The sequence below is a fragment of the Gavialis gangeticus genome, unplaced genomic scaffold (assembly GCF_001723915.1).
Source record: "Gavialis gangeticus isolate Ggan-Ray unplaced genomic scaffold, GavGan_comp1, whole genome shotgun sequence".
In the NCBI taxonomy this organism is placed as follows: domain Eukaryota; kingdom Metazoa; phylum Chordata; order Crocodylia; family Gavialidae; genus Gavialis; species Gavialis gangeticus.
In genome coordinates, this window is record NW_017729000.1 from 2,425,925 (window position 1) to 2,452,122 (window position 26,198).

Here is a 26,198-nt window from a genome sequence, read left to right on the forward strand (position 1 = left end):
CTTTTTGTTTTTTTTTGTGGACTTTCTCTGGTTGAACATGGCCGGAAACATTTCAAGCCCTCTTGGGAAGAAGCCGGTGAGGATGCTCCGCTGGGAGATGCGGTACTCACCACCTCCATGACATGGGCGCTCCACTTGGAGAGCAGCTGCAGCCCCCGCAAGGCCAGGTCAAAGAGCTCCCTGTATTCCTCATCTGATTTCTGGCTGTCCAGTCCTGAGCCAGTGACCACCTGGAGCAAAACACACAAGGGCAGCATGGGACGCAGAAAACCACTCGGCCGGAAATGCCCTGCATGGAGCGAGAGAGCTCATGGCTCTTGATTTGCCACCAAAATGCAGCTCAAATGATTTCACAGTCAGAGACAGAAACATGATGGGCAATATATTCCCTGATAGGAACTGCCAAACATTTGTGCAGATGGAGCTGGCTATAGCCCTTTTCAATCACTGGGCCTTGCTTCAACTTATTCCCTGTCCGGCAAAACTGGAGAAAATAGACAACCCCTCTTTTATCGTCCCTGCTCCCTCAAAAGCTCTGGCGAGGCACTTCCAAGACTATCCAGGTCTTTGGGATACCCCTTTTTTTATTCACTGAGCACTTTTGCAGTCATTTAAATTGAATACAGAAAAGGCGTAGGCACCCTGGAAAGCAGAGCTTCAGTCATAAATGCCAGCAACCCAGCAGCAGCAACAATTACCAGATGCCAAGAAGAAGGGGCCTCCCATCAGCCAATAAATCAAAACCACAATAAAGCCCTATTATTTTCTCCTTGTTACCTCCTTCCCACGCCCTGAGAGGGGCTTTGTTTTGGTATGAATGACACCCTCCCTCTACACCTCCGCTGACATCCATGGGCCATGATGCGTGCTAAATTATGAACGTTTCATCACATCATTAATCACATATCCTTTTTTGTAACTTTACTAATGAACCTGAGTTATAAAATAATAGAGCCAACATTCAAAAACACAACCGATCCCCCAAAAGACATGCGAAGACAGATACCCACCAGCCACTAAGTGCTACGAGACCCCAAATAGGGACCACAGAAGTCTTGTGCTCCTTTCCCCTTCCGGCCCGGTCCCTGGCAGGTCCCCAACACCTCCGTCAACGTAAGTGTCTGCATTTCCTCATCCCTCCAACAATTCATCCCCCTGGACCTCTGCACGCTACCAATCCTCCGCTCATCTCTACTCCAGACCTCAAGGTCATAGACCTTGTACTTCAATAATCAAAAACATTTCTCAAGTTTCTGCTTTAGAGGCAAGAGAAGAGTCTTTTGCAGCAAATACCAGAAATCGCCATCATTTAATGGCTCTGCAGCAGAGACTGCCAGCTCTCACCGTGCACCCAGGCCATCCAGGGGAGACGGTTACGGCCCGGGGGGAGGGTGACGTGACTCGTGGAGCAACGTCCCCCCCATGCCCCTCTCCCCTGTTACGGCCCACAGGCACCGCATGCCCCCCCGCGGCCTGGCCTCTTCCCTGGCCGGCGTGCAGGCACCAAGTGCCCTCCGAGGAGGCGCCCGGCGGTGCTTACCTCGCTGTTGCTGTAGCGAGCCAGCTCCGAAATGAAGCGGATGTGGTCATCACGGATCTGGACCATTTGCTCACAGATGTTGTACTGGGGACTGATGCTGCTCTGGGTGCAGGTCCACCTGGGCAGGAAAGCAGCCTCCTGAGCGGGCAGAACACGGCTGTCCGGCTCTGCTGCTTCCTTCCCCCTTAAACCATGTCCTCTTCGGGACGTGCCTTCTCAGCGGGCACCCACCCTGCCCCGCATCCCAGCCCGAGACACCGCACGACCCGTGTGCGTGCGCACGCACGGGCATACGGCCTTTCTCCATCCGGAGGATGGCTTGCACCGCGCCAGGCACAGTTTTCCTCTACCCCTGCCATCAGTGGAGCTCTTTTTCAATTCAGCCTCTCACAAAATGCAGAGGTGCGTGCTGTACTTACCTACTGGCTGTGGAGGGGGGCCGGACAGACGGTCGCGGACAGGCAGCCCTTATCTAAGCTGCCGTGCAGCTGAATGGCATCGCCCCTTCCTTTCCTTCCCAGACTAAGACCAGCCAGCCTCAAAGGGAGTGACTAGCCAGAAAAGATGCCTCCCTCCCTCTCCTCTTTTCGACCTGGACTATATCCCCACCCCAACAAACAAACCTGCACTGGAAGAAAAGGCAGGGAACGGTTTACGGGGCTCGACTTGTTTGCTCTGAGCCCTCTGCTCCCACTGGCTGTGTCAGGGACTTCGTATTGCCACAATAATAAGTGCAAGGTGGTATAATAAATGCTAAGGAGACCTGAGACCATGTCATGAGTGAATCCCCTTCTCCCGGCCAGGACTTAAATGGAGACCGTGTCACAAATGAACCCCCTTCTCCTGGGCACGACCGTCTGGGGACTTGACCTCGGAGCTGTGCCACAACTATTTTGTGCAGACATTTGCACCCAGAGAAATCTCGTGCATTATTTGCCATGACGATCGCTTCAAGCCTCTGACGGGCAGTGGTAAGATCCATCGTGCTCCCTCAGCCTCGCACCTTCACCAGCAGAAGAGGCACCTGAGTCAGCTGCTTATTCGGCCAAGTACTAGTGATGCTCCTCATGGAGACATCTGCAGCCGCTGCAGACCTGTTACCTACTCGGCCACGTTATTCCTCGTCACGCCTGGTCTCCCACGATCCCACCAGCCGACTCTTACCCGTCTCAGTGTCCTGCGCTTCCCCCAAGAGACTTGGGCAGGCTAGCAAGGATGCCCAGTGCGGTGCCAGCCCAGCCTGCCACATATAATCGAGTCCATATGGGAGAAATAAAATGCCATGCAAGGAAGACAACAATTAATTGCATCTTGGAAGGAGGGAAGGGAGAAGAAGGGTAAGAAGGGGAAAAGGGACGAAAGCAGGAGCCTCAGTACAGGGAATATATAAAATTGCCCCTGAAACAGTTTAAAGGCCAAAGTCCGACAGCGCCTTGGCCAGAGAACGACTAAGGAAAGAAACCGGTTAGTAAAGCAAGGCAGGGAGAGAGATTCAGTGCACTGCAGCTGGGGCGATAGGCACGTTCGAAATGATGGAGAAACAGAGAAGTCACCAGCCAGCTAGTCTTGAAGAGGACAAAGTGAGCAGAGCTGTTAGAAAATGGTTGTGGGAATATTTTAGTATGAAAAACAGTGGTTTGACCAAAAAAAAAAAAAAATTATATGTGGGCAGACCTTCCCCAGCTTTTATGTGCAATTGTTTATTAAAAATCTCCATGCAATTTGATTTTGGAAGTCTTAAGATTTTCATCAAGCAACACATTTTTGTTGTTTTACCCCAAACGGTTTTCAAAACCTACCATTGTCCAAAAGACTGGAAAAAAATAGGAGGACTTTTTTTTTTTAAGAAAAAAACATTTCAAAATGTTTCCCCAGGAAAAACCATCACGATGTTTCAGCCAGTCTGAAGAATGAGGACGTGCAAAGTGCATTTGAGGTTGGAAAGTGAAGGACCATCCTTTCCTCCCAGCGGAGAGGTGGCTCAGACCTCCGCTCTGACTGCAGAAAACCAAATACGAAGCAAACTGATGAAGCACTAAATGGCATTTTCTAGCCCGGGGCTATTTGTATGGAGGCTACTCCCCTTGCGAGGCAAGACAAGAGGGACCTGCGTAGCAACTGCGGACGGAGCAGGGTCTCCGTGACTTATGCTTCCATTGTCTCATCTCAAGCCAACCTTGAGGATGAAGGAGAGCTGAGTTTGCAGCATTTAGCTCATTTCCTGAGGGCTCATGCCCACACAGCAAGAACCGCCAGCAGCAACCTCAGCTTCGGGAAGAGACAGAAATAAAGATGCTCCAAAGAACAGCGGAGGCACTTCTGTACACTGCTTGTCTGGCTTTTGGTCCCATGGATGAATCTTTGCACACGAAAAGTGATATCAAAGCACCACAGTAAAGCAGGGCTGAACCGGACCACGTGAGCTCCCCCAGCCCAGCCCCCCGAGTGAGGCAGGGTTATCCCGTTCAGCCAGGCACAGCTCAGATCGGCAGGGCAGGCAAGTCACCAATGCACTCATGTCCGAACCTATCTTGGACATACACATTCATCTCTCCAGTCCTTTTCACCAGTAATCAACAGTTGTGCAGAACTGTGAAGACAACTGTGACTTTTTCACGTGGGTTGGATGCAACATCCACCAACGCTTTCGATCTCATTACGCAGGATTGCTACCTTGGATTTAGGTCCAGATTCTAGATTAGTGCCTTGCAACCCCCTTGCACTTTTGAATCACTTGGCATGGAAAACCCTGGGGCAAAACAGAATCGTCCGTACCACAAAATTCACATCTAAAGCATTTGAGCAACAGGTGTGCCTTTCCTTGTCCAGGGTGAACCCCCCAGCTGGGCAGGACACTCACTAACCCCATGGAGAGCTGCCCTGGGGTCACAGATAGAAGCCAGTGCTGCGGTCATGCTCTGGGGGATTTTTCACCCTGGGTCAAACTTGCGGATGAAAATCTGCCCAGAGCAGGTACGCGTCACTTGTATTTGCACACTTACACACGCTTGTCCATGTGGGCACACACACACCTCGTGAGCACCTGTACTGACACTCACCCAGGCAAGCACCAAAGCACAGACATCGCACCACATAACGCTCATGGGTGCGTATCTGAGCATCCCCATCCATGTGCCTGGGCTCACAGCCCGCCGCGCGATCACAACCACAGAGCCACTCAGGACTGTGCGCACACTCGCGTGCTTTCATACCCACGGGCAACTATGTCCACATCATGACTTGCTCACACTCACACGTGCCACTGGCTGTATATGCACACGCGCTCGTATGCTTGCAGGGACAAGCTCACACATGCACACACACCCTGCACAGGGTGCCAGCTGGGCACACACCCTTACTCCCTACCCAATCAGGACACACAAAAGCCAAGAGACATTACGGCAGGCACTCACTTGGATTTGTTCTCCTCATAGTGAGCACTGGTCTTAATGTATCTGGCCAGTTCTATCTGCATATCGCCGAATAAAGGGACCACCTGCAGCTGCTGGAAAAGAAAACAGAAGATGGTTGAAATACAGCAGAGACCTCCTGCGGCTGGAGAGCAACACACACGGACACAAGGGAGGAACAGATAGTCTTGGTCTCGGGGACAGTCACAACTTTGAAGGCCACGGCTGCAAGTGGTTGAAGGCTAACGCAAGGTGTTTAACACTGAAGAACCAACCCTCACAGACCTCCATTCCCCTGATGCCACCAATACCTTATGGTCAAACAAGGGGCTGTGCCAGGATGTGACGGCAGGCACTTGCGCAGCCCCGACAGCTGCTGGAGAAGGGAGAGCACATGTGTAGAAAAGATGCGTAAGATACCAAAACAACACCTCTGGCATCCCCGGAAGAAACCCAGACACATGGGATGAACAGCAGCACAGCAGCCAGGGCTAATTCTACTTCCAAAATGAGCAGGGCTGCAGCATCCTCGGGGGATTTCCTAGAGCAAATGGAAACGGGTGATTCCCCGGTGTCTCCCGTCTGGCGCACCGCTTTCCCAAGACGCTGGCAGCAGGATTGACAGTTCACAGGTCCAAGTTTTCCAGGAGGACCTCCCTCCTGCAATGAAGGCAGTCTTCTCCTCAAAGACCAGCTCTCTTTGGACTCTGTCTGCTCCACGTGTTTGTGCTTTCAAGCATAGATGACAGATGTCCTGAGGATGGGGAATGACAGCTTGCCACTGTGACTATTGGGAGGTTTATTGGCCAGTAGGTTGGTTTGGTGCCCACATGGCTAATATTGGTATTGCTCTCGTTAGCTAGGACTTGAGAATGGCCCTAGAGTTGCCATGAAAAGGCCTAAGCCAGCCCAACGCATCTTTGAAAGATGGGCAACAACTGGTTGCTCAAAGATCATTTCCTTTTGCATTTAATAAGGTTCTGGAGAAGGAGATACACCCTCCCTGGCTGTTGAAATGTCTCGAGGGGAAGAAGTGTGTGTGTGGTGGGAGGGGGTCTCTGACTTGGCTATATTTTAATCTTAGCTGAAAAAGTAACCCCAAAGCAAGCGATCAGCAAACATCCAGTGACAAAACAACCGCCACTCATGGGGCAGTGGTAGCAGTTCTCCTATCCTCAAGGGAGGGCTGCTATTACCACCTCCGTCTACCTCCTCCGATGGGTCTGAGCACAGGGTTTGCCAGGCTGTCTTCAGGTGACCTTTTACAGGGGTTTTACATACAAAATCAGCTTCCTTCACAGCTCAAGATCCTGGAGATTTGGTTGGAAAAAGGAGCTGGGGGTGGTGGTGGAGCTGGATTCTTCTCCATTGGGATGTGGTGAGGCAGACAGGTGCATTTGGATGAGACAGCACCAGATACCACATGTGGCATGAGTGGAGAGAAAGTTGGAATTAGCACAACTCTTTAGCACAGCGAGAGATACTTATATCCCTGTGTTGCCCTCCGATGCTCAAAGAGCTTCACAGCCATCAACGCAGCAGTCCAAACGCACTGAAAAGGCCAAGCTCTGTCGATGACGCTTGATTTGAACTGAGCTAAAAGCTCAATGCAGCAAACAGGAGCAAGGGGAGCATCCAGAACACTTTGGGCAGTTTTAATGATTTTCCTAGGGTTGGTGAGCTGTGGGCTCAGATTCCTGGAGGTCTAAGAGAAGCTTGTCAGCTCGTTATGCCATCTCATTGCACGTGAGAGCCAAATAAGCAGAGCTTCTCGTGCACAGGCATCACCACGGGCTCAGTCCTTTGGCGTTGCAGCACAGGCTGCGGGTGAAAAGGCAGGGCCTGGCAGCCCTGGTCCAAGTGCCTTGAGGTAAGGGCAGAGGCTGCTGTCTTTGCAAGGGTGAAGCTGATGCAGAGCAGAAGCGGTTACCAGAACCGGGAGCTTTCTCCCATTTTAGGAGAGGAATTCATCCAATAGGACTCAATAAAAACAAAAAAGTTATTGGCAAAAGGACTCCGGGTAAGGAGAACTAATGGTCAACAGGACTTCATGGAAAGTTCCCCGGGTACAATCAACTCCACAAGGAAAATATCCTACCATGTGCTGTCCACAGCCAGACCTGTCTGCGGGGTCTGATATGACCCACACGTGCACTAAGCATGCAATGTGTGCTCAGCCCTGTGGATGACAGCAATGGGAAGAAGAAGGTTTCTGCATGGGGAACTGCTGCAGCTCAGGCCAGGGGGTGCCAGCACTAGGCTCCCAGCCCTGGAGTGCAATCAGACAACCTCATCGGACTCGATGATCTGCTCAGGTCCCTTTCGACCCTACTAACCACAAAACTATGAAACCCACAGAGGGTAGGAAGTGACAGGAGAAGGGAAGCATATTAGCTCTTCGCACCTTCCCACAGCGGCTGGTGGAAGTGGGCCAGCTTGGACAGGAGATGCACCCAACCCCACAAGGACATCTGGCAGAGGAAGACACTTCCAAGGGCTCTGATGGCAGCACACAGCATGGCTTCCTCCCCCCGGCAGAAAGGAAATTAAATTGCTTCACCAAGCCTCTGCACTAACACTTTATGGAGCCTTTCGGGGTGTGCAGTCAAGCTAGCGGGAGGCTCCAGCGCTTATTTGTTCCTTCCAGGGCCACGATTTATGTCATGAACCAGCAGGAACCAAGGCAAGAGGCTGTTTGGGTCACTGTATCCCCATGGTCATTTCACAGCATCATGCCAGTGGAAAGGCAGCCTTTAAAGAAACATTCCTGCTAACTTTTTCGGTTTGCAATAATCCCAAGCCCACCCCACGCGGGTCACTGACCTTGAAGAACTTGTCGATCTTGCTGAGGTTGATTCTCTTCTTGGCATCCAGTTTGTAAATATTACTGACGTTGCCATCCATCAGATACAGACCAAACCCCATCACCTGGGAGGACCAGATCACAGAAGAGGCAAGAGTTATTGTCCAGAAATGGCATGAAGAGGTTGCCCTTGCATTTGGCATGAGAAGATGCCACTTCTGGCTTCAGTATCACAGCTCCAGCTAAGCCGAAAGGTCAATGGAGGAATTACATTTTTTGTTAAGACAAGGTTCTTTGGGTGAATCTGATCTCTTTTGTCAATAGACATATTTTTGTGTGTGTGTGTATACACACACACACATACACACACACACAAAAAATATGTGTATTGACAAAATACACACACATATATATATATTTATATATTGATAAATATATATATATAAAAATATTAAAAATATTTCTATATTTTTGACAAATATTTTGTCCATACAGATACTGACATATCTTTTGTCAATACAAATATTTTTTGTCAATACACGGTACATTTGCCTTGGTAGTTTGCATCTCCCCTCCTCCCAAAACCCCCCTCAAAAGGCAGTTTAGAGAGCCAAAAATGCCATCAAAAAGCAGTAAACATTTCCTCCCAGAGTGAATTGGGGAACATCTGTCAGAGATGTATTTGGCAGCCGTGTTGGTCTGAGACAAAAAGAAATGCAAAACGCTAGAAGTCTTGGTTCAGGATGATACGTTTATGAGACCAGCTGAGAAATCACACCAAAAAGAAAATCTTTTTCTGCAGATTTTCTTCTAATAAAAGGTACCATCTCCGAACCAAGACTTCTAGAGTTCTGCATTTCTTTTAGGGAACATCTGTAATTTTGCCCCAGGGATGTTTCAGCCTGTTGGCAGGGGCAGGGTTCCCAGCTGTTGCAGCACTGCTGGAGACCACCCCGAGCTGCACCATGCAGGACTGCAAAATCTGCAGGGGGGTCAGATGCAGGGTTTTGCTCTGACACACGATGCTGCTTCTGACTTCTCTCCACCTGCTACCAGGGACAGCCCAGTTCCTCAGTGCTTGCATATGGAAACAGAAGCATCCCTGCCTGCAGTGCCATTCGTCTGTGAGCACCACCACCTGCTGTCCAAATAGTGCAGCACATCCCTGGATATTTTCTCCTATGCCTGAAGAAGGGTGTTTGTGCTGGAAAGCTTGCAATTAAACAATTTTTTTTTTTTTTTGCAAAAATCTAATTGGTCCAGTAAAAGATATCACCTCTACCACGAGTTCTGGTTCCTGACACATCCCTGGAGCATTGCATGGGCCAGCTGCTAGCCAGGGGGAGAGCCAAGAAGGAGAGAGGTGATGGTAGAGAATAAGAGAGGGACGAGAAGGAGGGATGGGATGCAGAAAGAACAGGGAGAAATGACAGGGGAAAAAATGAGTTTTGCTCCGGTCAGGCTGGGAACATGGTAACGCTTCAGAAAGCTTGTGCGGGACGTCTGTGGGACCCAGGGCTGTGTCCAGCCCCGGCAGGAGGTCGTGGGAACAGACAAGAGACAACACCCCAGGAGCCAGGATGTGGGGTACCTTCAGGAGCATGTGCTTCTCGCTGGGGGTCAGGTACATCTTGTTTTCGTAGTAATCCACACAGATGTTGACAATATCCGCCAGCAGCTCCTCGTAGCCCGGGATCACTTCCAGCTGCTGATGCAAGCACTGAAACACAGAGACATCCCACGTGAACCCCAGGGAGGAAGGGCAAGGGGTCGGGAACATCTGAGGGGACCTTGGGAGCGTCTGCCGAGACCTGACTCGCTGCATTCGGCTTAATGGCTCATGGCTTTCCCCTCTTTTTGAGTCACGGGGCTTGGGACAGCTTCACGATCAGGGACTAGGCTTTCTCCACCTGTAGCCCCAGTGATGGGCTGGCAGCTAGGCGCTCCTCTGGGCATATTTCATGCTCCCTTCAGGGTCCACGTGCCACCCCATATGGCAGAGACCCCCATCTGTCCCATCCCCGGGAGGTAACGGCATAACCATCGCAGCCCTGTGGCCACCTCCGCCGGCAACCCTGTGGGGCTCTGAGCTCCGGCTGTGAAATCATGGCTCCTTGGTCCTACAGGCGACGGTGACCCCGCGTGTGCACCACTGACCTGTAACTTTGCTGGGAGAAAGAAGCGTGTGGGGGGGAATGGACTTGCCTGCGTGATGCGGTTGTGGTTCGCCAGGAACATGGAGAGGTTTTGGGACTCCTGGATGGACTGGGGATCGGCCATCTTCCGCAGAAACTGGGCTGCCCTGCAAAGGAGAGCTCCTCGTGTCATTCCCGCTCCCTCGCTTGAAGTCAGGGCTTAGTTCAGAGGCCCAAAATGTATGTGAGGTTAAAAATAACCCAGCCCCAGGCTGACTCCTTGCATTTCCATTCACTTTAGCAGCCCTCTGGTCCTTGCAAGCTCTGAATGAAAAGATCCAGCTCTCCCTCCGGCAGTCCTAAGAGCTCCAGCTGCTTTAGGTACTCACATGCCCTGTGCTGGGTGAGCCCATGAGACATGGCAGGGCTATTATCCTTTCACCGATGGGGAACCATAAGCCCACAGAGGCTGAGTGACCTGCCCAAGGTCACACAGAGAATCAGTGGCAGAGCAGACTTGAACTCAAGTCCTGCGAGTCCCTGCTTCGTACCTTCCCCCTCCTGCCCTAGGAAACAGCCATGGCATGTCCTTGTCCACCCCCCAGCACACTACCAGAGCCCACCGTCCCTGTCCCCACCACCGCCCCGCACCTTTTGTAGGCAGAGTGGTCGTTCTTGACGCTGCACTTCATGTTCTTCAGCTCGTCCAGCACGGCGAACATGTTGATGAACTTCCCCAGCGTGAGCAGATAGGCCTCGGACACAAAGTCCTTCCTCCTCTCTGCGTGGCACAGGCGCTTCACCTCGCTGCAGAACCGCTCGATGGCTTTGCGCTGAAAGGCAACGGGGCAAGGCCGCGCTCAGCAGGCACCTGCTTCACCGGGGTGGCACTATGTGACCCACAGGTGCAGCGTGCCTGGGTGCAATATCTCTCCCTGCTTCCTGGTTGGTCCAGAGGGCAAATGGCCATCGACATCCACCCGCTGACCCCTTCCTCACCTCAGGGGAGACAGGGCTGTGCGCTGCCTGTTGCCTTTCCAGGCTCATGACCCATTAAAGTGACCAGCTGCCCTGAATTTTGCAGGAGGCCTTGCAAAGCCAGTTGGTCCCAGCTTGGCAGACCCTCACCCCTATCTCCCTGCAGTGCCAAGCTGTGTCTGGTGCTGCACGAATATGCTTAACCCTGCATCTGGTTTTGGAGGCAGACAGTAGTGCAGCTGCACTGCAGGCAGTTAATGGCAAGGGGACGTGGGGTCGACAACCTCTAGGGATGGATAACTTCAGGGGGTCCCTTAGTGTCCTTACTTATACTGAACCATGCCAATGAAAGGCTGTTTGCCTCCAAACACTTCCATTATCAGCCTCTTCTGGAGGATCTTGCAGGACGATCTAAACTATGCCTAGCTTTGCCCCTGGACAGATGAAGAAACTTCTTGAAAAATACCCTAAGTCCAAACAACTCTTATTTGGGGAGTGGGGGGAAGGGACATGGTCAGCCACATCTATCAAAAAATGTTCACTTGATCACTTCTGAGAAGGGTGGGTGGCATCGGGCATCAGACACTTCCTACCTTCATCAAAGAGCACTGGCCTTAATCATCCCCCTCTACTGCAGAAATGCCAGCACAAATATCCCTGATGAATTCCTAATGAGGAATGTCTTGCATTTGAAGGCTTGTCTATCTCACTATGCAGTTGGTCTAATTAAAGGTACCACCCGACAAAATCCTTGCCTCTAACACAAACCTCGTCTCCTCTGTATTTCATCCAGCACCTGACTTTCAGCTTCTGGATAACAGTCATTTCCTCCTCCAGCCACCAAAGGTTATGGCTCTCCAAGCCAGTACAGTGGCTGCCTTCATAGAAATATACTGCACTGTAAATATATTGTACTTTATGCACATTGTATTGCAGGGCAGATGTACTGCATGCGGTATAAAATATATATAGTGCATTCTGTGTATTTTGCAAGGGCTGAAGTCTGCTAGACTTGATGAACTTCAAAGGTCTCCTGTCCTGGGTCTGGATTTTGAGTATACAGCAAAATCTGAAGCCAGGCAAGTCATGTGGCGTTGCTGTGAACATATCCCATTGCCAGCTGCAGAACTAAAGGGTTTTGCCCTCAGAGGACCCAAAGTGGCTTTGCCTTGGCTGCCTGGGAAGGAAACCAGATCAAACAGACCACGCAACATTCATGAGATGGGTTGCTATCTCCCTGCTCCACCAGTTACCTGGAAATACATGAACTTCATCAGTTTGGTGACCTCTGGCTCCAGCACTTCCACCGTCTTCTCGTAGATCTCCACCCGGTTGGGCTGCTCATTGCATTTCACCTGGCACGCAACAAGAAATCGGCATCACTCCGGTTGGCATTTCCCTTTGATGGGCACTGGCCACCACCCTCTGCTCATGCCAGGGTCCAAGTGCCAAGGTGGCCGCTAGCCTGAGGCTGAGGACAGCCGATGCATCTACACAAGATGCTTCCTATGCGGTAGCCTAATAATGCTGTGCAGTAGCGTGGCGGTCAAAAACCATGCTAATCAGCTACTGCACGGTTATAAGACTATGGTGCAGTAACCATCACATAAAACCATGCACTGGTGCTACTGCACAGTAAATGAAGTTACTGTGCATTCAGTTATTACTTCATTAAGAAAACACTAAACTAAATGTGCAGTGACTATGGTGCATTAACGAATGCATAGATGTGCCCAGTGTTGATATAACCCCAAGCTTGAGAGTGAAGGGACATGGGCTAGCTCTCAGATATGCAATACTCTCCGTTATTACAGACATAGGGGGTGACCTCCGGTTCTGTGCTGAGAAAGAAAGTCCCCCCACATTTGCCCTGCACCCTGTACATGATGTCAGTCCTGACTCGCTGTCACAACATCAAAATTCATGATGCCATCGAGCTGCCCAAAAATTCACCACCATGATGCTATGTAGCTGCCAGTGCCCAATTTCTTTCAGCTGTGAGGAGCCCTCTGCAAATCAAGCCCATGCTGGGATTACTTAGACTGAGGGTGGGAAGGGACCTCAGGGCACATCTAGTCCAACCCCCTGCTCCAAGCAGAACCAGCCTCAACTACATCATCCCATCCCACCCCATCCCATCCCCCATAATTGGGGGGTGTCCTGCCTTCTCAGGTGGATTTTGCTTTCTCTTTTAAATATATCAACTTAATAACTCCCTTGCTCCTGGGAAGCTGGACAAGGGGAGTGGCAAACACAGTTTCCTCCGCCTCGCTGTAGCCCTTTTGCAGACACGCTGGGAAGTGTTAGACATGTTTACTCCAATCCGACGCTGCCCAGTTTCATCCTGTTCTGAATTCATCTCATGCCGGGCTCGTTGGCCTCTCACTTCACCCCAAGACAGTTGAAGGCAAGGCCCTCCAGCCCCTCTGCACCACTGGCAGCCAGACTCCAAAGCTCCTTTTTGGAGGAATCCCCCTGTGCTACGGACACTCCCAGCCTCCCTAATAGGGGACAAATTGCATGGCCCTGCTACCACATAGCACAATTTAAAGCAGCTCCATAGCTTCTGTGTCGTGTGCCTGGGACAGTCCCTAACCCCCAGCTGGCTCCTCTGCGTGGGAGGATGCAAAAGCAGCTCTAAAGCTGTCCGTGCCCCTGCTGCACATCCCCTGAGGATCTGGACCTGAGTATTTGAATCGTATGGTCACATTAATTATTTTTCATCACTTGGGCTCCCTCCCCTCTGCTGCAGCTGGGGCACTGGGTTTGCTCCATCACGTGCTATGCCTCCTACAGATGCCTGTAAGGGAAATGCGTGTTTGCCTGAGTTGCTGCCAAAGGGGAGGGGAGACGTCAAAGCACATGAAACCCCTTCCTGCATGCTCTTCACATGCTCCCTCGTGCCATCGATCTCCCTCACGCTATCCACCCCAACACTGCCCACAGGCCCATTGCAGTGATCACGGAGGAAACTGCAAACCAGCCCAAGGAATTCATGGGGAATAAGCAAATTTTTCAGCCAGGAGCATAAAGCTGGGCCCTGTGGGCCAGCAAAGAGGAACCCAAGGGGAACTGAGTCTTGACCTCTCGTGCGGATCAAAAAGGTGCAGACATCAGCATGTGGCTGTGGGAAGGCTGCACTAGCCTATCCTTGTGGTAGGTTCCCATTAGCACTTTGGCCTTTTTTGGCTAAGATCAAAGTTTTTGACACCAAGGGGATGTTAAGATTCATGAACCAAAGTCATAAGGGAAATACAGAGTGCCCGAGCAAGGGACTAACATAAGAGGGATGGGGGTGAGGAGGGGACCACAACTACGTTACAGAAAACACAATGTTAGCCAACTAAGCCTGGGGGTATTTTTTTCTGGCACCACAGGGAATGGTTTCAAGGCTAGCTCTGGCCCTATGGGGGGTGCTAAAACTCCCTGCAGGGGGGCTGCAAAGAGGATGGAGCTGGACTAGTCTCAGTGGGGGCAGATGACAGGACAAGGAGCAATGGGCTCAAGCTGCAGCAAGGGAAGTTGAGGTTGGATATTAGGGAAAAAACTCTCTCACTAGGAGGGAGGTGTGCGTAAGTGCTGCCAGGACCAGGCCCTTCACAACTCAGGCTGGAGTGTTTGTTGCAGCAAATAGGGTTCAAAATGCATCTAAATAATAAGTGGTGGGAAAGAAGAATTTGCCTGGAAAAGGTGTGTGGAGTGATTAGTACTGAAATGCAGCAGTGCAGGACATGCAGGTGCTGAGCCCAGCGGGGTAGGGAGTAGTTTTCCCATCTCTGGAAACTTTTTTGAGGTTTCAAAAATGCCTCTGTTCCATGTTGGGAAAATCCAGACGTGGGAAGCTTGTCACAAAAAAGCAGAGAAGGAAAGACCCACCCCAGGAGAGCAAATAGCCCCTTGGGGATGGCATCCAATGGGTCAGAGCACTGAGAACAGGGAACAGAAATTGGGCTTCCCATGTCCCAGTGCATGCCCAAACCACTGGGTTAAATCCTGCCCTATTTCAGCCTTGACTTTGATCCCTTCAGCCTTTGCCAGGACTCAATTATCGGCTCTTTTTGTGTGACATGCTCAGGACCTGCACAATACTAGCCTAGAGGTGGTCGTCTCCAAGTGGTATGTGCAGCAACCATGCGAGACACCGCATTTTCCCCCTGTCTCATACGGCCTCACTGCCAGCTATCCACCACTGCTGGGTCACTGCCTCCTAGCAGCTTTGGGAGCTTGCTTCTCACAACACATACCAAAAATATATCCTCCTTTCTCTCAGTTGTGAAATCTCAACTTACTGCCACTCTGTCCACATTTGACAGTCAAACGACTGAAGGGCTTCTCTTCAAACACAACTTGATGTTGAGATCTCCAAGGAGGCCACCAAACAAGCCAAGTTTGACAATTTTGGTCATAGATATTTTTGAGTTATCGGTCCGCCATGCTTGTCAAGAAACCATAGGGGCAAAGTGAGTTAGAAAAGACTCTGCTAATTTTTCTCTAATTCCCCCAGTACATGCTGGGGGGGGTGGGGGGCATCTGTTTGGGATGGGATGCAATGGGCTGGGGACACAGCACCGTGCATTTGTGCTGGGGGTTGGACTAGATGATCCTTGAAGTCCTTCCAACCTTAGGATCCTATGAAATCACTTCTGGGGTGAGATAAATCTCAGCCTCAAAATAAATTAGCCACGTCTCAGCCTCGTCTGACCCCAGCGCTCTTTCCTGCCTAGGCAGGGGGTCGGACTCAATGACATACTGAGGCCCCTTCTGACCCTAATATCCATGAATCTATGAAAGCAGCGGCTGTTTGTACGGTAGGATGCAAACTACAACATGGCTTCAGTTGTAGCAGGGATGGACAGAAATGAGTCCTACCCCGGTTCATGGAGCAGAGCACATGTATACAGAGCACGTGTCCCTAGGCCAGCTATCAGCAACAGAAGAGCTCTTTGCAGCTGCTAAAGCAGCCGTCTCTCTTGCTACGCCTAGAAACAGACACCCCTCCTTTCCCTGGTCGGTGGATGGCTAGTTTGGAGAAGCAACGGGAACCTTTTTCCAGCCCTCCTTCTCCACGTCAGGGTCTTCCCTAGCAAAGTCCTAGGCATTTGGAAGGGAAAGCCAGCTGGCTGCTCCAACGTTTCTTTCCAGGAAAGAGGTCCTGGACTGTTTCTTACCTGGGGTATGGCCCTGGAGCAGCTCCTCCACGTGTAAAGCATCACGGCATATTCGTGTCCTTCCTCCAGCATTTCATTCTGAAACACACACAAGTGCTCTGCTGTGAACGGCCCACACCTGCTAGCAAGACCCACAAGTCAGCATGCAGGGACTGTGCCCTGTCCCCTGAGGACAGCCCTTGCAGACAGACTCACCATGCTAGAGTGCACTGTCGCCTGCTCGATGTACCTGGCGATGCCGGTCACAAAGGCGTTTCGGTCTTCAAAGTTGGTGTCAAAATTAGCCTGGGGATACAGCAGACGGTCAGCAATTAAAGCCGTGTTGATTAAGACGACAAGCACAATTGCTGATGACTAAAGGCTCCATAAAACCATGCAAGGGGGTCCCATTTGATGGGGAGAAATAAATGCTGTAATTTAAGCGTCCAACATGCACACCAAGGCCGACGTTGTGTGGGCATCTTTACACATTAACACAGGGAGCCCACTGACCGTGAAGGCAGGAAGAGCAGAATAGAGGATGCAGGCACACGCTATATTTGCTGTATGCCCTGCCTACCTGTGTGGATGCTGTAAGACATGAGCACACGCATAAAAGGAAGAACCAACAGGATCTGCACAGGCTGAGGCAATGTCATGATCTTTTCCTATTGTAATCGCCCTCTCCCATCTCCTACCTACACCCACTTTTTGCTCCTTCTAATCCCTCGCTGAGCTGGGTCTTATTCAGACCTGAAGATCCTTTTTGCTAGCCTGCAGTACACACAGCCCTTGGGAATCCCAGGGCTAGGTCTCTACAGGCTTCCCTAAACCCTGGACACCTGCAACACAGGGTGTGGAAAGAGGTAACAGTTATACTGCAATCAAAAAAAAATCCAGGAAAAGCTGCTGTGATGCAACTATTACATCTGCCCATTTCTACAGCGATGCACGTGATCTAGCAACACCACTGACACTTTCACTGCACCTCCTCAAAGTGATTCAGGTATTTTATACGGCTACAAGTGCATATAGGCATAACCCTTGCTGCTGCATGCTCTGGAGAGGCAAATCTCCCTCCCCTTTTCAAGGGGTTAAAAGTTGCATCCATCCACAGGCTTTGTCCCAAACACCTTGGGGAGGCACCATTACAACCCTCGCCTTCCCCCCGAGAAGTGGGAGCGTACCTGGTACATGATGGAAGATGGGGGTGGTTCGATGCATGGCTGCTGGTCAGGCAGGGGCAACTCCTCCAGCAGGTCCACGTTGGACAAGGCATCCTCCAGCGTGACGTGAGTGGTCATGGTCCCGTCTGCAAAGGCGCTGTGCTGAAGCCAAGGGAGAGGATGGGCTTTGAGAAAAGCAGCCGGCCTCAAAGACTCACAGTAAAGGAGCTCAGAGAAAAGGGCTCAACTAATCCCAAGTCCTCGGTGGACTTCCACTGCAGGCAGCCCAGCCACAGGCTAAGTTCACGGGGACCACCACGTGCCCAGGTGAAAGACCACATTGCCAAAGGGAAGGCTCACAGCTGGACTCGGCTAGCAAATCCCCACTGCAGATGTGCTGCACGACTGCGACCTGCCCTCGTGCCCTGCAGAAAGACGTAGGGATAAGCCTCCTCCTGCACCCATGCAGCACATCTGCAACGGGAGTTTAAACCATTGGTGCAAAAATCCTTTAAGCAGACAGGCCGTCCATGCCCGAGACCCTGGGTGGGAAATGCTACTGGACCCTGGAACCACAGGCTTTAATTGCCGGAAACCTGCACTCACCGAGTGGGTTTCCACCAGCCAGCGTGGCTTAGTATTGAATCCCAGTGCCAACTGGGAGGGGACATGTTCCTGTTAAAGCAGGACTGGGAGCCTCCTCTCCCCCTTGGCCCTGCCATGGCTAGGTCTCTTCTCCGAATCCCATGCTCCCCTATCTCTTCTCCTGTTAGAAAAAGCCCTGTTTCTAACTCTTGTTAGGGTTTCTTTTTGTCCTCACTCCTCCCTGGGGCAACTTTCCTCTGATTTCCAACCTGAATGTATGCACGGTCAGTCATACCCATTCGTCCTTGGGCCAACCTTGTACTTTAATTTAAGCATCCCTTCTCCCCCCGCTGTTTAATCCCCTTGATGCATTTCTACGTACTAATCACCTTCCCTCTAAGACTCTCTGGTGCTTCTACCCACTGATGGCCTCTTATCTCCTGCTGCATCCTTGTTTAGCCTGCTTTCTCACTCCAGTCTACACAGATGAGGGTTGGCATTTGTGGCAGTTCTCCCAACCTCCTTGCCCTCTGCATTTTAGTACGCAGTGTCAGAAAAAAGGAGAAAACCCCATCACATTTACCCAGCTCCCTTCTTGTTTGACCTGACATGCAAAGCAGAACAAAAGCACATGGTGCAAAATGCAGAGGTACTTTTGCAGATCGGTCAAAGGAGGACTAAAAAGAATGACCGTATTTAGCATCTCTTTCTCTTTCTCTCGCTCGCACCCACGCACTAAATAAAGCTAGAGACTGGGACAAAAATAAAGCCCTTCTCTGGGAAAGAAAATTTAGTATCACCGTCCGACAAGCGGGTTATGGCAAGGGTCTTTGGCCAAGAAACAGCAGCTTTTTGAAAAGGCCTTTTCCCTGCCGTGCATCCTATCTGCGACCTCCCTGCAGCCCTCTGTATTTCTGACATCACCAGTGACACGGGCTGAGATAATGCTAGTCAGACAGGAACCGCAAAGAAGATACTGCAAAAAGAAGCGATCCTTTCTTTGGAGCTTAATTTTGTACTGAATGCCCTGTGCAGATGGGCTAGGGAGGAACAGAGAAAGCAACCCCCTTTTTCACTTCATCTTTCCTTTATCAATTCACAGAAGAGATCCAACATGCCAGAGACTTCTTTATATTAATTCCTATTTCAGGGTCAATAGATGCAGCTGACCTAGAGAAAAATCACCCAGTCTTGACTTAAATATTTCCCCTTGTGGAGTATCCCCCCTTCCCCCAGCACATGTCTCTAATAGTTAATTCCCCTCACCAGCATCTTACCTCTAACCTGTATTAGTTTTGCTTCATCTCCCAGCCACTGGCTCTAGCTACCAGTTGCCTCGTACACTAAACAGGCCTCTGTTATCACTTTTCTGTTCCCGTCTTGGTTGTAATCAAGTCCCTCCTTAACCTTCTCTTTATTGAACAGACTAGATTGAGCTCCCAAGCCTGATATCATCCTCATGGATCTTCTCTGAGCCCTCGCCAACTTACCCGCATCTCTCTGGAAGTTTGGACGGTGCCAGAGAAAAAGGTAATACAGCCTCTCTATCCCTGTCCACTCACATCAGCTCTTCTGACCACAGCATCACAACAGAAGCTCATGTTCCACTGATAACCCAGCAAGATTCCCCTCAAGGCATTTTTCAGACACATAGGGCACTTGTACACACCACGGCGTTTAATTCTCATTAATTTAACAAGGATTAAAAAATTCAAACTGGTTTATTTTGGTGTGTCGGGTTTGCGTTTGCATGCACTGCATTTTCGAACAAATTATGTTAAGGAATTGCCTCCCGGGATCATTTGTTTTTGGCATGAAGGGTGCTGAAGGATGTATGGGATCTTGGATGGGCAGAGGAAAATGTGCTCCAAAACATGGCAGCTGGGCATCACTCAGTGCGTGGGACATGTGGGAAGGCATCTCGGTGGTACTGCAACAAGGGCTCTGCCTTGTGATAGCATCCTTGCCTGTTTAACACACAAAGAACTGTACTACGCACACCTACAAATGACAAGGTATGGATGCGTCAGGCCTAGTGCTTTTAAAATGAAGCCACAGGAGATAATGCACGTGCTGAAAAAGAAACCATCCCCCCAGCCCACTCTCTGACATTTCTAACTCATTTTCCAGCCCCTCTTGCTTCCTGTTGCGAATTATAGCAACTGTCAAAACCACCTTTACATCCTGACACGCCCCAGTCAGAAGTTGCTTCCTCTTTCGCCAGCCCGTGCTATTAAGCGCTGCCTCTTCTGCCATTCCCACAGTGGTACCTTCCCCTGGCAGCTTCGTCCGCTGGCCCATGTGCCTCAAAATCACTCTCCCAATGCTATTCTCCACTCCTTTCACTCGTTCTCCTGAGCTCTTGCATCCCCCTGCGTTACCCTCAGACAATAGGAAGACAAAGGGAGGTGCATCCTGCATCATCCCTTTGCACCTTTACATCCTGCACAGCCAAGGAGCCCGTGTTCCTCTTCACATTGGGGCTATTTCTCAGTCCACGAGCCAAACTCTGTTTGGGGTAAAGGCAAAACCATTGTTAATGACAACCTGCCAACAGCGAGGGTCACCTCCCTTCCTCAGAAGCTTTTGGCTCTGGTTATGGTCAGAGATGGGATGCAGTTCTTTGAACCTCTCCTTCAAGGCCATCTAGGCCACAAAACACCTGACCAGGGCTAAAATAAGATGGATTAGCAGTGTGTAGATTTTCAGGCCATTCTAACCACGTAGTTTGTACTTGGGGTGTTGACTTTCACCCAGATAAACCCGACTTCAGGTTCAGTTACCACCAACCTAGTTTTACCAGGCTTTTTTTCCCCCCAAAAGGTCTATATCCAATCCTGGCTTACAGACTTCCAAAAAAGCCCTTTGGTGAATTATTCCCCAAACTTCTGTGAATTCTGTTCAGCCCTGGTGAGGTCACATCTGGAGTCCTGTGTCCAGCTGTGGGCCCCCCACTACAGAAAGGGTGTGGAGAAGTTGGAGAGAGTCCAGCCAAGGGCAACAAAAATGTTTTGGGGGTTGGAGCATATGACTGGTGAGGAGAGGCTGAGGGAACTGGGCTGATTTAGTCTGCAGAAGAGAAGACCGAGGGGGATTTGATAGCAGCCTTTACCTCCCTGCAGGGGGGCTGCAAAGAGGATGGAGCTGGACTGGTCTCAGTGGGGGCAGATGGCAGGACAAGGAGCAATGGGCTCAAGTTGCAGCAAGGGAAGTTGAGGTTGGATATTAGGAAAAACTTTCTCTTTAGGAGGGTGGTGAAGCACTGGAGCAGGTCACCCAGAGAGGTGGTGGACTCTCCATCCTTGGAGGTGTTGAAGCCCCGAGTAGACAAAGCCTTGTCTGGGATGATGTAGTTGGGGCTGGTCCTGCTTGAAGCAGGGGGTTGGATTAGAGGTGACCTCCTGAGCTCCCTTCCAGCTCTCATGGTCTATGACTCTATGAACTAACACTCCCTTAATGACACACCGTGATGCTTTTGGATCCCCTTCATGTTTCCAAGGCCCCTCTGCTTTTTAAATTTAAATCTCGCCTCTTGCCTGAAGGGTTTCTGAGCAAGCCCTCGCTCCTAAGCTTGCAAACACTGAAACTTTCTGAGGAAGACATAAAAAATTCAAACAGGCCTCACTGTATCTGCACGTTGCTGGGGGGGCTGCCAGCAACCACGGCCCCTAATGACCTGGTTACATACAAAGGTCTGAGCAGATCAATGGGTGCAATCATAGTTGTTACTGATGATTTGCATTGGAATAGCACTACAGCCCCCAAAACCTTCCTTCTGCCAGGCACTGGATACACCTGTAAGGAAAAGGCATCCTACCACTGTCTAAGTACAGGTCAAGAGATGGAAATAAAGTACAGGTTGAGAGATGGAAATATGTGTATGACCACAAAGAGGTAGTTCATAGTCTTGCAATCAGCAGCACAACAGGCTGCTCATTGCTTAGCCCTGGTCAGGTGTTTTGTGGCCTAGATGGCCTTGAAGGAGAAGTTCAAAGAAGGAAAAGGCAAGGGCCATGCAGATTTGATTAAGAAGGTTTTAATTAAAATCTTCCTGCGTGTTGCTGGAGAAGTGGAGTCCGAGGGCCAGTTGCAAAGCACCCTGAGGCCTAACGAAGGGGGAAGCTCATAGCAAAAAGGAGATGGGCCAGGACCATTTCTTCATTTCAGTCCTGGACTATAAATGTAGTTCATCTCCATTAGCCACAGCACCAGGGCACGGACGTGTTATGGGGTGACTGATGACACCTTGGGGAAACTATTTCCCAGGGAAATGTTGCTGATAAGCAGCCGTTGCTCTTAGCAGGTGGTGTGTCAAAAAGGGATTGACTTCAACCACAATAACCTGTCGGTAACTGAGAAGCAGCAGTCTTCAGGAGGGTTGTTCGAGAGACCCATGCTCAGCTCCAGCGCAGAATTGGTTGCTTAATGACACCGAGCTTTAAACCAGGTGTCGGGATGGCTGCTGCTGAATTGGCTTTTATTTTACTACCCTTGAGTCTGGACCACTTTTGGCACATGAAAAGTTAGAAACCTCTTGGATTTTGTTTTTTCATACCATTTTACTGGAGGGAGGGTCTCTTCCTTCCTCCTGCATATGGGGCTGCACTCTGGGGAGCTCTCACGTGGCCGCTGTGAAAATGATGAGACCAGAGGGCCGTGCCCTGTTTTCTCTCACTTTGCAGAACTTTGCATGTGAATCCCCCATGCGTTAGGGGAAGATGCCCCCCCATGCCGTAAGGACAGATGCCCACGCAGGAGGAGAATTAGGAAGTGACCCCTGTGCAAAACAAACTTCCCCTCCCTGCTCTTTCTACGCAAGGTTTCTAAATAGTAGCTTCACAGCTGAACGGCAAGCTCATCTGCTGCTGGGAGATGAGCATCTGTCAATTAATGCCATCACTTCTGACGCCCGAAACAGAGGAAGGCGAGACCTTCTCTGTTCGGGGATACTGAGGTGGGGGTTACTGGGTCAGCGACCAAAAGGTCCACGCAGAGTATTAACCAGCGACAACCATCTGTGCAGGGTCAGCTGCATTCAGTCTTCAAAAGAGGCGATTACTAACGGTCTGTGCTCTATTTGTGGTGCACGGAGATGCTTCCTGTGTTGTCAGGCCTGAAAAGCACGGTTGCAACAGCAGCTACAAATTGCTGAGTGTATAATCAGCGCGCGCACACACACACCACCGCCAATGGGTGGAGCGGAGCCAGGATGCTTGAATATGGGGCCTGTGCACTTCGTTAGTATATGTGCAGCAAGGAGGAGCTTTATTATTCAGGCCGGAAATATATCCTGCCCTATCTGTCGCAGACAATTTTGTTGAACTGGCACTTGCAGTATTTATCGTGTCACAATTTTCTTCACTCAGAAATGGGCCAGAGGAACGCCGTGACCAGCTAGCATCACGCTCACCCAGCACATAGCTGACTCTACCGTATGGTGCAAGCAAGGCATGGTCCTTCCCAAAGGTCCTCAAAGCTCCTTATATCCTGAGCACCCGCTGGGTATATCCATGGAGCAGCTCTTCATAAAAATCCACTAAACCACCACCGTCCACTTTCAAACCCCTCTTTCAGCTCTCTTCTGCTGCAGCACAAGGCCCAGAGAGATGGTGAGCTCTGACGGCTGCTTCTCGAGATGATCACAACAACCTTGTGCTCCCCACACCTGTGTGTTATACCCACCACTTCTCTCTAGTCTTACACATAGCTTGCAAGCTCCTCAAGGTAGGAACTCTCTCTTCCTTATAGGGCTGCAACGGGGATGAAACATCTTGGCTCTACAGGGACAGTGATAATAAATCCCATCACTAATGGACCACAGCCAAAAGGGAGCCAGCGGGGAATACCCAGCCTGGGAGAAATGGCAAACTCAAGCTAAGGACACCAAGATAGAGGCTTTCAAAGAGGACATTTTTAATATATATATATATACACACACACACATATATACACATACACACCCACACATACATATATATATATACACACACACATACACACACATATATATATACATATGTACACACATATATACATACATACACACACACACACACACACATATGTATGTGTATATATATGTGTGTATATATATATATTTTTTTTTTTTTTTTTTCAAAAATCTTGTTGGTCTAATAGAAGATATCACCTCTATCATGAGCCCTGATTGCTTTTTCAAAGGGGGCCACAATCTGGGAACATCAATGTCTGTGCAGGGCAGACATACACAAGGCCTCATCCAAAAGCCTCTGCAGAACAGTCCACGTGCAACCCAATCTGTTTTCCTCAGGAGAAAGGACTGAACAAACGCCAGGGGGATTTGAACTTGGGCAATCAAGTCTAGGTTCTCTAATTTCGTACCTGAAGCTTAAGACAGGCTTGAAATATTTGCCACATAAGGTCTTGGGACCCTTTTAGCTCCTTCCCTGGGTCAGATCTACAATGAGGCCTTTAGTTTTCCAGGGCAGCAGAGCTGAAAAGGAATTTCAAATCCAGAGCAGGGCTGCATGTAACCAGTGCATCGCACATAGGGCTGCACATAACTGGTGCATCATACATAGGACTGCACATAACCGGTGCATCGCACATAGGGCTGCACATAACCAGTGCATCGCACATAGGGCTGCACATAACCGATGCGTCGCACATAGGGCTGCACATAACCGGTGCATCACACATAGGGCTGCACGTAACTGATGCATCTCACATAGGGCTGCACATAACCGATGCATCGCATAGGACTGCACATAACCGACGCGTCGCACATAGGGCTGCACATAACCGGTGCATTGCACATAGGGCTGCACATAACCAACGCATCGCATAGGGCTGCACATAACCGATGCATCACATAGGGCTGCACATAACCGACGCATCGCACATAGGGCTGCACATAACCTATGCACATAACCACGTCTGCAGCAGCCCTCCAGCCAGCCACTGGCTTGTCCAGAAGCAGCATGGACAAGAGCTAGAAAGTGATTCAGGCTGTCTGCACTAGTCAGCTTGCTCTGGTCCAGCTGAGGAGACCCCTGCCCACGCCAAAACAGCTCTAAAAGCTGCAGAGGGGAGATTTTACTGAGCAGGGCTCTCTAGGCCAGCTGCCTGTGGTATCACAGACAGGGCAGCAGCACCATGGGAAGCGGCAGAAAGCCTGGCACAGGGGACGGCAGCTGTGATGAGGAGAGATGGGCTTGTTTATGGCCAAGGCCTGGCTCTTAAAGGATGCCCCACTTCGTGGCCTGTGCCAAGGACATCCACACCGCTGCTTATTTTTTATGTCTTATCTATTTCTTACATCTTATGGACATGCACCACAGGTTTTCAAAGGATGTTGGTTTTCTACAGATTATGTGTCTCTCCTTCCAGATTTGTGCTAAGAGGCAGGTAGCGTGGGGTGCAGAGTACCTGGAAGTCGGGTGCAGAGAACTGGGGGGTTATTGCTGGCTGGCTTCCTGTGCTTGAACCCTGCCTGCGGAGGCGACCCCCCGACACCCTGAAGGGAGAAGGCAGCAGTGGGATGGGCCTTACACCTAGACGTGGTGCTGAGCTTCCAGCATTGGGCTGGATGACCGCCAGGCTTGAGCTGGACTGCCTGCAGCAGAGAGGGCTTCAGAGGGACCATAAATTACTGTGGATCTAGCTTCACAACCATCATGTTTCTGTGAAACCGCCTTCCCTTGCTGAAGAGTCAGAAGAACAAATTCATCTGTGTGAATAGATGAGAAGAATAAATTCATCTATCTCCATACTACGGCGAGCCTGGGCAGAGGGAGGGGGTACAAAAGTCGTCCCTATATAGCGACCGGATGGCCGAAAACACGAGGAAGAGACGGAGCCGGGGGAGAAAACGTTCAGGGTCGATCTTCAGGCCCCGTCTGTCCACCTCGACTCACGTGAAATAGGACCGGCAGGGCGGTGCGGTCACTTTGCAATCCAGGAGACTGCGTGCAGGGGGGTGCAGCACCAGGGGAGGGGGCTCCTACAGGCGCGCTTAATAAGCGCGGCACTCTCCTGCCCTTCGGCCACATCCCAGCCACTGCCAGCGGCCCCGTCCCCGGAGTCCCTGAATCTGGACATAATGCGGATTCGCCCTCCCCGTCGCGCTGAGATCGACTATCGTATCGGCGCTTGCCGGGTCTGATCCACACAGCACCTCCCTGCTCCAGCAAAGGAGGTGTTGCCGACAACAGCTCCCACCCCTCCGATCCAGTCAGTCTCGAAGGTGCCACCCTGCCCTTCCTTCTGCCTGACTCCAGGCCAACCTGCCAGCCATCACTGCCTTAGCCAGTCTATCAGGGGCAGACACATGGGGCTAGCGACCCTCTCTTACCACCCCTGTGCTGTTGTGGGGGGTGACTTAGCCAATATGTTCGCGGCAGGAGGTGACAAAGGAGCAGACAGCAGGATTTACCTGCATCTGACAGCTCTCCCC

The 26,198-nt window shown here is 50.7% G+C and overlaps 1 protein-coding gene across 1 annotated transcript in view; it reads right to left on the bottom strand.

Moving 5' to 3' along the window:
• The window catches only part of LOC109289845 (cytoplasmic FMR1-interacting protein 2), a 65,646-nt gene that overhangs the window by 39,021 nt on the left and 427 nt on the right, over positions 1 to 26,198 (bottom strand). The window contains exons 2-12 of the mRNA XM_019506080.1: positions 17,201 to 17,341; positions 16,230 to 16,319; positions 16,035 to 16,112; positions 12,120 to 12,221; positions 10,540 to 10,721; positions 9,959 to 10,055; positions 9,345 to 9,473; positions 7,774 to 7,878; positions 4,954 to 5,045; positions 1,541 to 1,658; positions 111 to 230 (exon numbers count right to left, since the gene is read on the bottom strand). Coding sequence (XP_019361625.1) covers positions 111 to 230; positions 1,541 to 1,658; positions 4,954 to 5,045; positions 7,774 to 7,878; positions 9,345 to 9,473; positions 9,959 to 10,055; positions 10,540 to 10,721; positions 12,120 to 12,221; positions 16,035 to 16,112; positions 16,230 to 16,319; positions 17,201 to 17,317 — 1,230 coding nt within the window. The 5' untranslated portion in view covers positions 17,318 to 17,341. The remainder of the gene's footprint in view (positions 1 to 110; positions 231 to 1,540; positions 1,659 to 4,953; positions 5,046 to 7,773; positions 7,879 to 9,344; positions 9,474 to 9,958; positions 10,056 to 10,539; positions 10,722 to 12,119; positions 12,222 to 16,034; positions 16,113 to 16,229; positions 16,320 to 17,200; positions 17,342 to 26,198) is intronic.